Source organism: Dioscorea cayenensis, chromosome 17, assembly GCF_009730915.1.
Source record: "Dioscorea cayenensis subsp. rotundata cultivar TDr96_F1 chromosome 17, TDr96_F1_v2_PseudoChromosome.rev07_lg8_w22 25.fasta, whole genome shotgun sequence".
NCBI classification, from domain to species: Eukaryota; Viridiplantae; Streptophyta; class Magnoliopsida; order Dioscoreales; family Dioscoreaceae; genus Dioscorea; species Dioscorea cayenensis.
The window spans coordinates 3,826,534-3,844,967 of NC_052487.1; the positions used below are offsets into that span (position 1 = coordinate 3,826,534).

The 18,434-nt window shown below is 33.7% G+C and overlaps 2 protein-coding genes across 2 annotated transcripts; one reads left to right on the forward strand and one right to left on the reverse strand.

Moving 5' to 3' along the window:
* Nucleotides 1-1,556: 1,556 nt before the first annotated feature.
* LOC120280393 (ER membrane protein complex subunit 1) lies at nucleotides 1,557-9,197 on the reverse strand. Its single transcript, XM_039287237.1, has 12 exons — nucleotides 9,000-9,197; nucleotides 8,587-8,714; nucleotides 8,328-8,390; nucleotides 7,933-8,054; nucleotides 7,712-7,827; nucleotides 6,819-7,626; nucleotides 5,453-6,184; nucleotides 4,731-4,952; nucleotides 4,524-4,619; nucleotides 4,253-4,447; nucleotides 2,720-2,833; nucleotides 1,557-2,147 (listed from the first exon to the last, which is right to left on the reverse strand). The coding sequence occupies exons 1-12, from the start codon at nucleotides 9,092-9,094 to the stop codon at nucleotides 1,887-1,889; spliced, it is 2,952 nt and encodes a 983-aa protein (XP_039143171.1). The 5' UTR covers nucleotides 9,095-9,197; the 3' UTR covers nucleotides 1,557-1,886.
* Nucleotides 9,198-10,297: 1,100 nt separating this feature from the next.
* LOC120280594 (eukaryotic translation initiation factor 2 subunit alpha homolog) lies at nucleotides 10,298-15,570 on the forward strand. The gene is made up of 6 exons (XM_039287467.1): nucleotides 10,298-10,832; nucleotides 10,931-11,017; nucleotides 11,105-11,251; nucleotides 11,329-11,433; nucleotides 14,783-14,881; nucleotides 15,151-15,570. The coding sequence occupies exons 1-6, from the start codon at nucleotides 10,383-10,385 to the stop codon at nucleotides 15,301-15,303; spliced, it is 1,041 nt and encodes a 346-aa protein (XP_039143401.1). The 5' UTR covers nucleotides 10,298-10,382; the 3' UTR covers nucleotides 15,304-15,570.
* Nucleotides 15,571-18,434: the final 2,864 nt, after the last annotated feature.

Sequence of the window (18,434 nt, forward strand, 5' to 3'; positions counted from 1 at the left end):
AAGCCAAAAATAACCCATTTTCTTCTTTAAAAAAAAAAATCAAAAGGAGCATATTTATATAATTTAAAAAAAAGAATTATTACTGAAAATTTCAAAAGACAAATTGTGGATTTAATAATAAAGTCAGTTATAATAATTATACTTGAAGAAAAAAAGACAAAAGATATTATAAAAAAAAAAATAAAGGTGAAAATGAATCAGTGAAATAAACATCATTTCATGGCATGGATGTTAGATTCCCATCCTTTATATTCCTAGTAATCAATCCTCAAAGGGCCCCTTATGTTTCTGATAATTATTCTCATAAAAGCTTATGCTTTCTAGTGCTCTCAATATATAAATGGTAGATGTTTATAGGAGGGCCACAAACACTGAGATAGAGGACAAAGCTAGAGCCAATAATTGAGAAAGAGCTTGCAAAGCCAACCACTCACACCATGCCTTGTTTCAATGTAAAATTTTCTTATAAAGTCTTTTGCTAGTTGGTGATAAGATTGAGAAATTTCACTTAATTTTAATGACATCTTGATTTAACTTCATATCTATCATTTTGTTGCTACAATGTACACTTGTTGTCCTAGTAACAACTTGGAACTCAAATATATATATATATATATAGAGGCAGATTTTCTGAACGTCTATAATCTATGGACAATTATTTAAACCGTTGGATTGAATTCCAACAATTTGTTGATTATAAATACATAATAATTATTGTACTTACAAATAGTGCACAATAAAAAAAATAAGATGTATAGTGTTTTAGTTACTATGTTTATAAATAGTTCACATTAAAAAGTAAATGTACAGTATTTTAATCTTAGTCATTCAATCAATTTTTTACACAGTAACCAAACAGACCACCACCCGTTAAAACATATTCCTACTAACACCTGCAGTTTGAAAAAAAAAAAAACAAAACAGACCCTATTACCATCTGCGGACATCTACGAACGTCCACAAAAACCCTTTTATCATATATATATATATATATATATTTGCCACAACATATAGAAACTATGAGTCCCTGACATGAAGTTGCTACCTCAATGCATCTATACTCTCACTATACATGAATTGAGATTTAAATCTACTTCATCAAGAAGGATAAATACTCCACACAGAAGATCCGAGGTCAATAGATCAAGAGATTATTGACAAAAATAAAATAATAATGATAATAATCTAATAATGACCATTGTGATTTATTCTAAATTCATTGCTATATAGAATAAGAATTACTAACTTTTTACTTCCACCTCGTTGAAAAAAAAAAAAACTCATATTTCCTAAATCCATAATTTCCCTTAAAAATTGAGTGATGTAATTGGCACCAAATACATTTATAAAAGTAAATCTGGCAAACCTAATTTTGTACAAATAACACTAGTAAATTTAATCCAGTACCACCATCAAATGTTGTTCTGCAAGGTTCTGTTAAATAAGTTCCAATAGAATACAGTTGGCTGAGACAAGAACAGTGCCTACTCAGCAAACCTGGACCATTTTATAGATAAGAAGTAAATCATACCACCAAACCCAAACTGGCCAATCAATTTCAACACCCTGGAACTTCATTATATCCACAAGATGAAAACATCGACAAGGATATAACGTATGTTGAAGCTTTTCAATTCTAGTAGCATCACATCCAAATTAAAAGCATGGTTCCACAATTGTTTTTTTTTCGGGTCATTATCGAACTTAAGAGGATTTGTTGTTTGTATGTTGTGGATGAATTACAACATCCATATCGACAAAAATACGAAAAAAAATAAGCTCTAAAATTCTTTTGAGAAATCTATGAAAGCTAATCTACAGATCAGAAGTTCTACCAAAACAATTGTTCCCAGCGCTAATGATACACAAAAATCCAAAGAGAAAGATTACCTCCATTTCTCTCGCAATTCCTTTTTCTCGGACAAGATCCATGTAACAATAATAGCAGCAACCAGTGCGATAATGGTGATGAGAAGAAGGGCGTAGCTGAAATCTTCTGTCAGTGAGTCATATGTTCGTGATGGAGCAATTCTGGTGAAGAAAAGGTCTACACCATAAGAGAAGACAAGGGTTGTGGATTCAAGCTTTGCGGGAATTGTTACTATGTCTCGGAGGCCTTCCACTTGATGGGAGTGCGTGATATAAGACTGCAAATATGGCCAAGTATATCAGTATTAACTCATAAAACTCATTCATCTAAGCCAAAATTTATGCAAGTAACCACAATGAGGTTGGAATAAAGAGTTACGTATGAGTTAAATAGGGTCTTTTTTTGTATCTGCAATTACAAGTGTTTTGTGGCAAGCAATATCACTAAAATAAATGTATTTTGCATTCCATAGATTATTAGCAGCATTATCTAAGATGCCTGAATTGTGAAAGTACTAACCTAATAAATCTGGACTTTAAGTATCGAAGAACCTATGCTCATGATTTTTGACATTGGAATTTTGGCCAAATAAAGCATCGGGAAAGAATAAAACGCAAGAAAAGTAATGGCGGTCTTCTCAGTTATCTCATTTTTTAGAATTACAAAGTTCTCAATTTAGCAATTTCATGCCTTCCATATGAAATCAAATAGTTCATTAAAACTGGTGCAATGACATACAAGCAAGATTAACTGCATAATCACATGCTGTCTATAGGAATATTTTCATAACTTCAGCTAAAACAATGATATTATTATCAAGAAGAAAAAAGAGTTCCTCAACAGACTAACCTGCGGGATTATAGGAAGAGCATCAGTTAGTGGTATAATTCCTTCTTCCTTCTCTGCCTGTGAGGGGTTGAGAGTGCGACGAGGATCAAGGAAGCGCTTATCAAGGGCAAGAACCTGCAATTCACATTATTGCAAAATGTACTTAACAAAGTGAGGCAAAAGAGCACATGTATGATAGATGCATTCAATTTTAAGTACTTATGCATTGTTAGAAGTTTAAGAAGCAACTCCCAAACATCAGTACAAGAATAGGCATATGACAAATAATTTCTTTATATAACTATATATTTTTCTAAGAAAAGGGCGAGCAAAAATGTTTTATCAATATCTTAGAAACCACCAAGATAATCCATCAAGCAAAGTCACATTGAGTTAAAATACATCCTCTTGCATAACAATATTCCAATGTTGATGAGAGTTGGCCTTTCTCTTACAGGCCTTCCCTTGCATCAAAACATACACAGTTCGCAAAAGAAACAGATAAAAACAAAAGCAAAAATGATTCCAGAAATTTTAGTGTAGTAAATGGGTGGATGTTCATTAAGAGGATTCAAGAGAAGATTTGACTAGAAAATTTTATAGAATTTTAAATTTCAGTAGACACAGCTTTCAAACAATCATTTGATATTATAGGACACAGAAGTGCCTTCAGTGATTTCATGAACCATTTGCTATCCACCTACAATTTCCTCAAACGGACTAAGAACCTAATGATAATTCATATCATTGCATAAGGGTCTACGTTGAGCACAAGAAGGACAAAAATACATCTTTACGAGCCTAAACAAGACTTATAACAAAATTGTTAAAAAAACAATTCGTTCTTAGATTTAAATAATTTTTACATAAAATTAGATAATTACACACTTTATGTCCTTTCAACAATTTGATAAAAATATTTACCATTATGTTTACTCTAGCTCTCAAGAATTCTTCTTTTTGCATTGTTATTATGATATTTTGCAAATATCCTGCATAAAATTTTTTATTCCACATTTAATTAGATCTTCCTTAAAACCTTTCTTGCTCCCGATCTAAATGGATATCCTTAAATTGTTAACTTGCAAACTTGCAATCGCCCATAATTAATTTAAGAAGGTTCACATCAAATTGGCAAACAGTCATCAAAATCCAGTGCAATCGTGGTCTGCTTAGTTATCCCACATGTAGTTAAGATCCAAGGGAAAGTATTAATTTTCATCTACAACTGACCAAAGACATAATGCAGCTGAATTAGTATCATTTTGAACTTTGCTTAAATGCAGCAAGCACCTATTGATGACAAGCAAGACTATAGATTTGACATTAGTTTTTAAATTTTATATGTAAGTTATGTAACCATCCAAATGAATTGTGCTAGGATCCCGTAAAATGAAATAATGAACCTAAAACATTAAGGTTTTGCTGTCCATAAAGTAAATTCAAAGGGTCTTGCAGCCCAAAGGAACTCTAGTTTAATAACCAAATATAAGATCGAAATAATCTCATTCACTTCCTGGAAAAGATGCTAGAACAGAGGATACGAAGACTAACCTGATCACCTATGGTCCCGATGAGAACTTGCTTGGATGTTATACCCTTTGCTGTAGCTGTCACTGCCACAGCTTTCACAGAATGGGTGAAAAAGTATGTTTGGGTTTTTACTACCACTTCTGGCTTAGAATAAGAAGTGATTGGTGATGTCAAATTATGCTTGCCCAGTATCAGCTTCCAAACATCTTTGTTGACCTGCAAAAAAGTACTTTGGTCACTAGAAGGGAGAGAGAGAGGAAGACCAAATGATGGATAGAGTGGATATGCTTACAGCTCGTGATTGATCATATATTTCAATAACTGACATCTCATATCTATGTGCTCTGAGATTAAAGTAGTGATAAACAACCCAATTTTCACTGACAACCTGAAAAATGACATCAAATTAGGAATTGATAGCATTATGTAAGATAGCTCACTGGACAGTTAGACAAGAAATGGTTGGACATGTGAACAAAGAGGGCTTTGCAGAACCTACAGCATGGATGGGGCCTTGTGCACCTTGGTGGGTCACTCGATGCAATATCCGCCCTGTCACGGCATCAATAAGATATGCAACCAATGAAGCTTCTTCTGGTGTTGCTGATCCAATCTCCCCAGAAGCTTTAGGGGAAACAGTGGCTGCAAATACTATATTTTTTGATATATACTTGTACATCACATCATGATCTACATTAACCTTCGCTTGAGTATGAACCACCTAGAAAACAGTAGGCTATCTCAATTTTCTTATCCATAACACAAAGAAAGGCCAATAAGTAGCTCTGCAAGCATGATTCAAATGACATTTGAGTAGCTATAAGCATGAACAATAAGAGTCCGGCATTTTAATGAGGAAAAACATGAGTAGCAACAAAAGAGTGGAGAATGAGGACAAGGACAGGTTGTTCATTTTATTGAGTGAGAAGGGTTTTTTTGGAAAAAAAGTAAAAGTGGCAGACAGGTGACTGTAATACAAAGGACGAAGATAATTCACAACAGAAACCCAAATCCATTTGAGAGTTCTTCGTTATAGACTTATAGCACGTATACTTTTGTTTGGATTGCTTCAACAAACCAATTAATTTAAAAACCTTACAAGCTGCTTATAATCCAGCATTGCAGATCAGGAATTTGAAAGTGCGCAGAGATAACACTATCTAACATTACACATTGTGTCTACAAATAAAAGCAATAAGCTAATTCATAGAGCACACATACCTCATTCATCTTCCTTGTGGCAATTTTAGCTATCTTCTCAGACTCAGAAGGGAAAATTATAGACCACAACTCTTTGGATGAAAAGCAATATTCATCTGCACTGTCAAGATTGCATTTGCCTTTTAAGGCATGCCCTCTAATCATGCTTTTTTCCGCATCAACAGAATACCAGTAAATACTAGACATTTCGCGGAGAAAGACATTGATAGAATCAGGAGTTCTAGGATATAAATGTCCATCCGAATTTCTATCAATTATAAGATGAAGCCGTTGCTCATTAGAATCTGTAAAGGGCAATGGAATAACTTGAGCTATAGAATGAGCAAGCATTATGGAGTTAAGCTCCTTTCCAGTGTAAGAATCAACAACAGATAGGACACCAGGTGCATCAGAGCTCTGCCCACATTTGCCAACAATAAGAAGAGATGGATTCTCATCCATCGCATGATGATGAGGAACATGCCACTGATATATATTCAGTGCAATAGGAGAATCACATACATCTGACTCACGAAGAGAGGGTAGTAAGACAGACCAAATGACCCGTCCATCACCAGTGTGTAATGCCAAAACCTTTCCAGCTTTCGTCAGCACTATGATGAGCTTTCTGAATCCATTATGATCACGTGTCATCTTATTTTTCTCAGAATTTTTCAATCTCATCCCTTGTATGGTTGCGACATCTTCAGCACTCGCAAGCATGAGAGTTCCTTTAAGTTTAAGCATGTGACCCTTTGTGAACAGAGAAAATGAGATATGTCAACAAAGCAACAAACTTTACAGTAATATATAATCAAGTCCTCTCCAAAAAACGAAAGAACCATTGGACAATGAAAAGAAGAAATATGTAGCTGTTTGAATAAGTGAAAGAATATCTAGACAAAAGGTTGAAACAACAGCAACAATCTTTTTAGCATACTAATAAAACATTCTTGTAAGTTCAAAGAATCCATAATATATGTTTGTTTGGAGGTTGCAGAGCTGGAGCAGAACTGGCATTTGCTAGACAACCAAAACAAAAATGTCAATAGCATATTGCATGGTTATATTTTCAGTAAAATGAATTTGAAAGCAATAAAGCCAAAGCTGCCTTGGCATGAGACAGGCAAGGTCATATGCAACTAGCCCACAGGGTAAAGGATCTACACAAGGTAGTGAGAGAAAATAATGGGAATTGTGTCTAGAATCTTTGGGATTGATAAAGAAAAAGGTTTCACTAGATGAACATTCACTGGAACAAACTTTAATAAATAAAGGTTCCTTTATCATACAGATTTTGAACTGATAATTGTTAACCCCCAAAAAATTGACATGGAAAACATTTTGTGCAGAGTAATTCAATTTAGAGATCATAGAAGAATGTTACCTTGAGCCATTCCAAGAGGTTCTCTTCCACCTTTGCAACAGATACACCAACTTTTTCAACAGGAAGCTCAGACACTGTAGAATCTACAATAGACGCAAGCCCATCTTCCCTACTCCATACAATCTCACCTTGTTGCACCAATAAAAGTGAATGATCTTCCATGACTATCAAAGCCCTAAATCCATGAGATCTATCTGTTCGGACATAATTATTTATGAAAATTTTTTGGGCATGGCCCCTTTGAGGGTCCACACTGATACTTTCCTTGAGAACTTCAGTTGCAATATCATTATTAACCCTGATACTGAGATGGATCCTGTTATCAGCATGTTGCACCATTGCAAAAGCTTCTTGACCTTCAGTTAGCAATATAGCATCACTAACACAGGAAGGATCATTGATTTTCTCAGTTACTTCCAGTTCACCAGTGTCCTTTACTCTTGCAAGTACTAAAGTCGAGTCAACTTTTGCAGCAAACATTCCATTCACATTTAGTGGCAATAGTGAAACCGTCACAAATGATTCTTGAACAAGATTTGAAATAGCCATATGATGGAAACTGATATCACTTGCTTGGAAGTTTATAGTAACCAAAGATGACCTAGCAGCATCTAGTGCCACCAGCAAGTCACTAGAAACTTGCAATACTTCACCACTTAAACCACGTGGATAGGCAACACTGTTATGATTCAATAACTCGCCAGTTTTAGCATTGACCTTATTAACTACCACCTGGGAGTTGCTGGTGAATCCCACAATATATATTATGCTGCCACCAAGAGGCTGAGAAATTCCCTGAATATTAAACCTGAAGGAATGGGAGAAAAATAACCATAAATGCCATTTGAGCAAGAACACAATAAGAAAATACTGATAAATGGCAAGCTAAATACCCTTCTAAAGAAAATTCTTTCTTCCATGCAACTTCACCATCTATGCTTGAGATGGCATGGAGACATCCTCCACCATAAACAAGAATTAGATTATCTTTTTCCACTCCAGCATTTGCCTGCAAAGTTATGAAGTTCAATTGATGACAACAAGAAAAATACCATCCAATGTAGTAAACCCACATATGTCGGCAGTAAAAGACGCATATACTTCAACTTCTTACCGGAACATAAAGCAATGATTTGGAAGGTTTTAGGACTTCAATACTAGTCTCCCATGACATCTGCCCATCAGGAAGGTTCCATGCCCTAAGCACACTCCCTTCTGAGGACAGCGTAACAACATCTGAAAGAAACATGAAATTCATTTATTTCAAATTCAGACCCAACATAATGAATCAGGACATTATAAAATATGTTGTTGAAACTCCAAAAGCATCAAAATTTGTGATGCAAAGAAGCAATACACACTTGGTAATTTATGTGTCTATTGCTTTATTAGTATCACAGTAGGAAGTGGATATTTGCTTATAGTAACTAACCTAAATGTAGCAAGACGACAATTGGATAACGAATGAAATAAAAGAACAATCAATTGTTAAGTCAAAACAAAGATTACATTTCCCAAGTGCTATGCCAATTTGGTCAACTGGATCATTCTTTCCAAGAACATGCCTCCAATCTGCATAAAACAAGAAAGCACAGAAAATGTGTCAAATTGATGTTCTATGCACAAATAACCCTTGAAACTGCATTATAAACTAGATAATCATAAAGTCCATACCATCATGTTAATGAATACAGCTAACAAGATAACAAAGGATCACTACGTCAAAAGGCTTTATAGAAAACCACAATTCAAACAGAAACAAACTCACAAATATCGCCACTGCGAAGATCAAGCGAGGCAATGACATTCTCCTCAGTAGCTACCACCACCCGCTTCCTCCCAGCCTTTTGTGTGTGAAAAACCGCTTGCTTCGTTTTCCCAATGTACTTCTGATGCCTGCACTCAAAGCAACAAACACCAAACAAAACCTTGTTTCACAACCTTCATCCAAAGTTCTCTCTTTTCATCAAATCAATAAAAAATCAAGCCAATAAAATCCTAAAAGCTCCTCGATTCACTGATCCACAAACCAGATAAGAAAAGAACCAATCTCCGATACCAAATTGGATCGAGATACCCCAATCACAAAGAAACAAGCCTCGATCTCCACAAAACAAATTGAATCAAAATAAAAAACTAAAAAGGGGAAGTTTTCAAGCTGCTATCTAGGGATTTGCTTACCAATCAGCAATACCGACTTGATCCTCATACAAAGCAGCAGCAAGGAGAGAGCACAAAAGCAGAAACAAGAAGAAGAGAGAAGCCCTAACCGCCATGGCGAAGCGGCTCGAGCTCTGGGACGAGAGCGAGAGCGAGATCTGACGATGAGAGCGGAGAAGGCGAGCTCTGATGAGCTCCTTGGAATTCTTCGGCGAATCGGGTTGTGCTCAAAATATACAAAAGGAAACAAACGACATCGCACACAAATCCCGAGGCAAATTAACGGACAAAATCAAACCCGGTGGCTACAATACCGAGTTTTATGTCATCAAAGTTAATTTATCAGATAAGTTTATATGTCCTTATTACTCAACTATAAAAAAACAATTAAACATATTTTTATGGATTAATTTGTTTTTTAAATAAAATGTTTTATAATAAATAAAATTAATTTTAATTTATTTAGGTGTGATTATGTGAATGGCTAGTCCTCTATCTTTCCAAATTTATGCTTTTAAATTTTAATCTTTTTTAATCTTTTACTCTCTATATTATCTCTATATTATTACATAGCTATTAAAAAATTAAAAATATTATTGGATTAATTTTTTTTAAAAATCAAATGTTTTGTAATAAATAAAATTGTTTTTAAAATTTATTTAGGTGTAAATATGTGAATAGTCCTCTGCCTTTCCAAAACTTTCATTTTAACCATTCTTTTTTATTCTTTTACTCTCTATATTTTTTATATTATTTGAATTGAAAAATATCAATTATTATTTAAAAATTTAGAATTTCAGGGCATGATGGACAGATATGGACAAATATGATATGAACAGATACGAACAGATATAATATGAGGGAAGGATAAAAATAAAAAATGATATGAGCATAATAAGCTCATGATGTCCACGGAATAAACAGTATTTTGTTATTTCAGTTTATGTTTGAAATGAACCAGATAATGATATGAATGATATGTATATAAATAAAATTATCTTTTATGATATAGTTATATATTATTTTTTTAAAATAGATAAATTTTTTTGAATTTTTTTGCTTAATAAATTATTTATTGATAGATTTATTAGTATTTAAAAGACTGATATCCTTAATTAAAATAATGTATAACTAAAATATCACAATTTTAAGTAAACAAACTTAAAAAGATAAGTTTAGAATAGTTGAGTTGAGGGAGTATTTATAGAATTAAATTATTTAAAACTCTTTATTTGTTTTTAGGTAATTTCCCATAATGATAAAATTAATTTTTGTTAATATATATATATATATCTAATTTATTTTATATTTTCATTCCCAAACCCTAGTTCTGGCACCAGAGAACCACAAGCCCTTCTCTCCGACTCCATTAGCACCAAACCCTAGAATCCTCGAGCTCCATCAATGGCGACGACCAACCACAACACCCCCAACCTAGAGTGCCGGATGTACGAGGCCAAGTACCCCGAGGTCGACATGGCCGTCATGATCCAGGTGAAGAACATCGCCGACATGGGCGCATACGTCTCCCTCCTCGAGTACAACAACATTGAGGGCATGATCCTCTTCTCCGAGCTCTCCCGCCGCCGTATCCGCAGCGTTAGCAGTCTCATCAAGGTTGGCCGCCAGGAGCCTGTCATGGTTCTCCGTGTTGATCGCGAGAAGGGCTACATCGATCTCTCTAAGCGCCGTGTCTCCGAGGAGGATATCCAGGCCTGCGAGGAGCGGTACAATAAGAGCAAGCTTGTTCATTCCATCATGCGCCATGTCGCGGAGACCATGGGCCTTGACCTTGAGGACCTCTATATTCATGTCGGATGGCCCCTCTACCGCCAGTATATCCATGCTTTTGAGGTTGCCTCTGAAATCCTCTTGATCTCCTCTTGCTTTAATTCGTGCTATTTTTTTTCGTTTTCCATCTGATTTGCTTGGAATTTGGCTGATTTGGATAGGCGTTCAAGCTGATTGTCACGGATCCGGATTCAGTTTTGGACAAGCTGACGCGGGAAGTGAAGGAAGTAGGGCCTGATGGGCAGGAGGTGATCGATGTTTCATCTCTTTGTGTGTGTGTGTGTGTTGTTATTTTTTGTGTTGAAATTGTGGATTGGTTTTTTGGGTGATTGCAGGTGACCAAGGTGGTGCCGGCGATGACTCCGGAGGTGAAGGATGCATTGGTGAAGAACATCCGGAGGAGGATGACCCCGCAGCCCCTGAAGATTCGGGCAGACATTGAGATGAAGTGCTTCCAGTTTGATGGGGTCCTTCACATTAAGGTGTATTTTTGTTATTGTTTTCAATTAGTACTGTGGATCATTTGTTCTCGTGGTTGGCTCAGCATTTTGCTTTGCAGGAAGCTATGAAGAAGGCAGAAGCAACTGGTAATGAGGATTGTCCTGTGAAGATTAAACTGGTTGCTCCTCCCTTGTATGTTCTCACCACGCAGACTCTTGACAAGGTTGGTTGAATTTCTTGTTTGGTTTGGTCAATTGTTTCATGTCACTAGGTTTTTGGACAGCTTAATTTGTTGAGTATTAGTGGTTGTGAATTCTTTGAATAACTTGACCATTGATCAAAAAGGTTAATGAGTAGCACAAGATGGAGAAGGTTGGTAAGTTTTGTTCTAAGATAAAAGAATGCTTGATGACAGTAGTTGAAATTTGGATATTTTAATTTGTTTTTGTATTGCTATGCTTAGGTATACTAATTACCATATCTTGAGAATCACAATTGGTTAAAATTATTACTACTTGACGGAAGCACTCAAATCACATCTCATTGTTATTTTGGGTGACAATGAAATGATAATTTGATTACCTCGAGGTAGACTTTATGGTTTTGTGTAAGATCCACCTCCGCGAATCTTTATTGTTTTTCTTGAAGGTAGATTGAAGTTGATTGCAACAAATCACTAAGGTTGCTGTGAAATTATGTGAAGCATAGTCTTGCGTGTCCGCAATCGAGTGCATGAGTTAAAACTCAATCTATGAAAAGTGATAGCTATAAGGTTTCAAAGCCTTTACTTTTCAAGCTTTAAGAATAGTAATACCACCTTACTTAAACAGTTAGGATTCGGATAACAAGGTGAAAGTTGTTTTCCTTGCATTATATTGCTAATCTATCCAGTAATTATCCTCTGAAAAGTTCTCACTACTTAAAGGTTGCAGTGCGAATTATCACAATTTATCCATCTTTCAGTGTTAATTTAGAATTGATTTGAAATGCATTTGTGAAAATCTGGGCAAGGATTGTAAAATCACTAGAAGTAGCTAAATATTTGACATTGAGATGACATATATGGCTTCTTGAAAAAGTCATGAGTTAAAAAGCATCATTTTGAAGGCACAAATGGAGAAACAATTTTTGTTGGTTTGAGCTTGTATAACTTAGTTCTTAACTCCTAATGGTGAGTATAAATATTCTCTTGTATTTGTGCATTGGCAAATCTGCGTGAATGGAAAATTTTGAGAAAAAACATAACAAATGACATATTCTGGGAAGATATATTATATATTTATATTTGTTTGGAGGTGAAAGTAGGTTGAGAGATTAAACATCTGGAAGTGATGGTAATCGTTGGACCTTTGACTGCATGATTGAACAGAAAGGTGAAGCATAACTGATGTAAACTTAGTTTGTAAATTAGAGTAAATTAGAAGATTATGGAGATGGATTGATAATAATATGATGTGTACCCTCTCCTTCTCTTTTCCTCCCCCCGTCCTTTTCTTTTCCTCTGTCCTTCCTTTTAATTTAGGATTTGACATTGTGTTACCGGATTACAAGAAATAAGAGAAAGGGAGTTACAGAAGGAAGAAAAAAGATAAGAAGGAAGGTATATGATAGGCTTTTATTCTTTTTGGAGAGGATAGTATGTCTACAGATGGAGCACTTAAAAGTTTAAAGGTGGTGATAGCCATTGAACTTGCACTGCATAGTAGAACAGAACAGTGAATTATAACTGAGGTGATTTGGCAAGCGGAATACAAAAAGTGAAACTGATGCAATGACAGTGCGCAACACAAAACATTGCAGCACATATCCTAATATCGCATGATATAAATGAACGAATTTCTCATCTAAGAGGAGAAGAGGTCAATATTCTGGGTTGGAATTGTTTTGGTAGGTGATGTTACAGGTGAACACATGATGTTGTGGTGAAGATGTTGCCAGGATTAAAATGGATTAAAATTTTGTCATTCTTGGTGCCTTCTCCCAAAGAAAGGCACTTGGATCCAAGGAACTCTGAAGGAAAAGAATTATTTACAGTTTAGGGTCATGCAATGAAGAATACAGTATGGTGCAGCTTCTGTTTTGATTGTGTATTAGTTTGCTGCCCCTTCTAGAAACCAGCCAACACATCTTAGAATGTGGGTGCATTCTCATGATAGAAGACATTTGGCATAAACACAATAAACCCTAGTCTGGAATCTTTGGGTGGGTCCATTGAACTTCATGAGAAATGGATTTCTCGTTTCGGCAAATTGGTACTTAGTTCCACTGACATATAAGTGAAAGAAAGGATGTACTGCAAGAGGTGCTGAATTATAACTGAAATTTATCCTTTGCACTGTATTCTACCAACAAGAGAGTTATGATAGATTCCTAAATGTTCAGCTTTGTGTAGTATATGGGTGAAGGTTGATGCATAATAATTGACTTGAGATAACAATTGTACAGCTGATGAAGGACTGGTCAATCTTTTATTACTTTAACAAAATCATAGAGCTGTCATTCACACTGTTGAAACATTATGTTTCCTAAAAGTATAATGACCAAATAGCATGCAATTATCAGTAAGGATATATTTTTTAATAGGGAGAATTGGTTATAAACCCCTCAAAAGTTCTATAATTGCATATTTACCCTCCGAAAAAACATAATTGTATATATACCCCTGAAAAATATAGGTAATTGCGGATATGCCCTTACTGTTAGATTCCGATAATTAAACTTGATTAACTATGGTTATAACTTGGATTAAGATATACAAAAGATCCAAAATAACCCTTGTACAACTTAAAAAAAACTTTTCAAGGGTATATATGCAATGGTATAATAGTAATTTTATATATTTGTTGTTTGTTAATAGATGGTTTTTCAACTAATTTGAACCCCAAGGGTATATACGCAATTATGTATATTATTCAAGGGTATATATGCAATTAACTTTTATTCAGGGGCAAATATGTAATTTCAAAAATTTTTAGGGGTACACCTGCAAAAGCCCCTTTTTAATACAATATGATTTATGTATTAGAAGATGCATGCATTAGCATACCTCAATAAAATCATGCTCGCTTTGCTGTAAGTTAAATGATGAGAGTATAATAGAACGTCTTTGAAGTTTGACATTTTGTTGATAACAATATTGTTGTTCTCAGTGAAATATTTCACTATTATGCTGTTCAAGCGGTCATATGAGTTCCTTTGATTGTTGAGGGGTTCAAAAAAGTTTTACTTGCATTTAGCACATGATGAGAATGCGCAGAAAATTTGCCCTTGTGTGGATGATATCTCACGAAATATTCCCTTCAGTTTATGATGTAACTGAAAATTTTAGCTTCACTTTGCTAAAGCTTGTTTAGGTGCCAGGCGTGCATTGTTCATGTAATCAGTTTTTATCTTCTATTTAATGTATGGTTAGTTGCTACTGTTGTTTGGTGCTGAGATGCTTCAATCTAACCACAACCCTTCCTAGAAAACTGACTGCAAGTATGTTTCTGTGAAAGTTTTGAGCATTCCAATTTTGTTAAACTTAATTTATGTCATTTTATTTCTGTGTAATATCTGTCTTTTGTGGACAGGAACAAGGAATTTCTGTTCTAAGTAATGCCATCAAAGCTTGCACTGAGGCCATAGAGTCTCACAAGGGAAAACTTCTGGTGAAGGAAGCACCAAGAGCTGTGAGTATCAATTTCTACAAATAGCTTATCATGAGATCCATCTTTCTATCCCTGTTCCAATTTCTTATCATCACTGACTAAATTTTGATTGCATATACTGAATAAAGAAAAATTCATTTACCATCTCAATGACTGTTCATTTTAGTTTCTATTTTTTAGGCCTTGGACTCATAATGTTAAATTAGTATAAAAAAACTGTGTACTAGATTAGTTATACCAAATCTCCATAAATGTTCTCTTTGGCAATAATTGGTTCGACAACAATGCAGGTGAGTGAACGAGATGACAAGCTACTCGCCGAGCATATGGCCAAATTGCGGTCTGCCAACGAAGAAGTCGATGGAGATGAAGGCAGCGAAGAAGAGGAAGACACAGGCATGGGTGAAATCGATGTGGAAAACAGCGGCAATTTGGCCGACTGAAAATAAAACAACGCGCAAATCCATATATATTGATTCCACCGATGTCGCAATCCTCAGAGAGCCAATGTATACAACCAATTAGCAAGTATTATTCTACTCCCAATCTTAGTTTCTGGCTATTAAATCACAGAGAAAATTTTGTTGACCTGTGGTGCTTTTCCTCTCCTCTTTTCAGTATAATACTTGTTTCTGATTTCCAAAATACTGAGATTGTTTGCTATGTTTTTTAAATCATTCCTTTGAGAATCATATCATGAGTTCATGTTCTGGAAAAGAGTTTTGATGGGAATATATACAGGATTAGATCTGGTTTCTTTTTGACCTTCTTTCCAAGTCATATTGCCCATTCTTTTGGTTTGTAAGTTCCCTTTTGGACCAAGTGCAGTTTCTCTTTTTTATTCTTTATAGAGATTAGAGAGCATCTGTCCTTCAAAAACCAAAAAAGAAAGAAGAAAACAGCAAATCCCCACATTCAAATAGATCTCCCCACTTCTTGTTTTTATTTGTACATATAATACATAAAGAGAACACTTAATAATTAGCAAAATTATTTTTTCACCCTTAATTTTTTCAAAAAAAAAAAAAAATTCACGGTTTTTAGCGAGATATTGAGAGTTTTATAAAAATAAATCTTACAACAATTTAAATTCAAAATCATTTATTTAAATAATCTAAGTTTATATCATTTGGATTAATCTCCATTGGTAAATTTATAGGGGTATTTTTTGTTATTATAGCTTGAGATAAAATATCATTTTTTATTTATTTATTTTTCAAATTAAGTGAAAAGTACAAAATTAAATTAAAATATAAATATAAAATATAAAATATAAAACAGTAACCATGACTTGCTTTTCCATGTTTAGAGAAAGGAATGGAGTGCAAGTGACTCCAATTCCATCTCATAACCCAACATCAATCTTATTATTACAACAAAAAACAAATGTTGTAGCAATAATAAAACTAATAATAATAAAAACAATGGTTCCAAACATTGAGCTTCTTCTCCTTACTCTCATTTACTCCTCCATGATATCTTGCATTCTTTTGATAACCATATCCCTTTCTTTTCTCTTGCTCTTCTTCTCCTCCTCCATCCTACTTCTCACTCTCTTCTTCTTTGATCTTTACTACTTGGCTCACTTGGTCACTTGGCTCATCACTGCTTGCAAGGCTGATCTCCACCTCGTTTTAGTTCTTTTTCTCTGCCACGCCGTGCGCTTCTCCATCCGCGCGCACACCGCGCTCAAGCCTTGGTTCAAGCGCGCTTTGCTCCGGTTCAAGGCCTCCTTTGCTCATAGATCACTCCACCACCTTTGAGATAAGAGTTACACTCCTTTTCCTTAATTTTCTTTGTTTTATATATATATATATATATATAATTTTTTAAGTTACAAGTAGGTGATTTCTCTTCGCAGATAAGAAGAGGTTTTATTTATTTTATTTTTATTTTTATTTTTATTTTAATTTTTATAAGATGCACAAGATTTGTACTGTTACACGCTCGATCAAGATGCTTGTATGAAAGTGATGTTAATACATGAACATGAGAGCGTGGTATGAGAATTTTGTTATGAAGCTAGAAGATCTAATTCATATGTACATATATGTATGCATATTTTTTGCTTTTGATTGGTTTAAAGTATAAATGTTTGGTTTTCTGTTATATATATATATATATATATATAATTTTTAATAAGAAGCCAATAAGAATTGGTTTTGTGTTCTTTTTTCCATGAGTATTAATTGTTTTCTATAGTTAAAATTGTCAACTATGAAATTCTAGTTGTAGAAATTTTAAAGTAGCTTTTTTTTTTTGCAATTATTTTCTATCCCAGTAGAATTTAGATATCAAATTATTATTATTAGTAGTAGTATAGTACGTAGTAGTGGTAGTATTATTATTATTATTGTTGTATTATTATTATTATTACGTTGGATGATTTTATTTCATGAAGAAACTAGAGTCAAATTTAGTATATGATTAAAAAAAAATCATATATTCTTTCTAATTTGAATTCCTTTTTTAGACATAATACATATAAAAATTTAAATAAAATTAAAAAAATTAAAATTCATCGTTTGATTTTGAAAATGGAATGATTTATTTTCTAATTACAGAAGAGAATAAAAAAATAGAGGGGAGGAAAATAGTTAAGGGTGTTAATTAATGAATTGATAAAAGGATGCATAATAAAATCCTAAGAAAGTAAAGAAAGAAGAAGAATCAAAACTTTATGGCATATCATAAAAAAAAATAAGAAAAATAAAAATAAGCTTCTCAAAGGAAGGAATAAAGCAATGCTTAGGACCCATACTAAAGTTTATCAATACAAATAAATATGCGAACAAAGAATAATTTTCCTTTTTCTTTTTTTTTTTTCTTTTTTTGTTTTGTATTTGTTCACATACACTGATAAATTATATATATATATATATATATTTCGTAAAACGTCCGTAGAAAAACAAAGTAAGAGAGGGAATATAGAAGAGATAGACAAATGAAGAAAAGAGATAAATATCACCTCTCATTGCACTTATGTTGAAATGAATTAGCTAGAATATTATTTGTTTATAAATTTTTTTGGGTGTGAATGGACTGAAACGGTCAATATTGTATAGATACTGTTTGAATGTTGATCTAATGGCTATAAATACATTATTGTGCATTGTTTATCATAATAGACATTGTACTAAATCCAATAGCTGATCTAACGAACGTCTTTAAATTTTTTATTTAAGTACGTTTGTTTTTTTATATGCTATTTTATTTAACTTATTTTATTGCAGCATGTTTTATCATTATTTGATAAAAACCTTTTTTTTATGCATATAACCCCTTCGGTGATCACCTGTTACCATCAAGAAAATATTCACACACACATATATATATACATTTGAATTTATGAATTATAATTATTTTAAATATTTAAATTATTTTTATAAAAAAATAATAATTAAAAGAAACGTATACGAGCTTTAAATCATATCAAACTTCATAGTCTATATATTTAGGTAAGAATAAAGTTATTATTTAAAATTTATACTTACATAGGTATATATAAATTGAGTAAACAGTTAATTGGTAAAAGTCAATGTTTTAATAACCGGACCGGTTGTCGAACCGGTTA

Coding starts and splice junctions, on each gene's coding strand:
- LOC120280393 (XM_039287237.1), bottom strand. CDS start 9,094: ATGGCGGTTAGGGCTTCTCTCTTCTTCTTGTTTCTGCTTTTGTGCTCT. Junction 8,715..8,999: donor CAAGTCGGTATTGCTGATTG/GTAAGCAAATCC, acceptor CTTTGAGTGCAG/GCATCAGAAGTACATTGGGA. Junction 8,391..8,586: donor TCTTCGCAGTGGCGATATTT/GTGAGTTTGTTT, acceptor TGTTTTATGCAG/ATTGGAGGCATGTTCTTGGA.
- LOC120280594 (XM_039287467.1), top strand. CDS start 10,383: ATGGCGACGACCAACCACAACACCCCCAACCTAGAGTGCCGGATGTAC. Junction 11,434..14,782: donor CCACGCAGACTCTTGACAAG/GTTGGTTGAATT, acceptor TTTTGTGGACAG/GAACAAGGAATTTCTGTTCT. Junction 14,882..15,150: donor TGAAGGAAGCACCAAGAGCT/GTGAGTATCAAT, acceptor ACAACAATGCAG/GTGAGTGAACGAGATGACAA.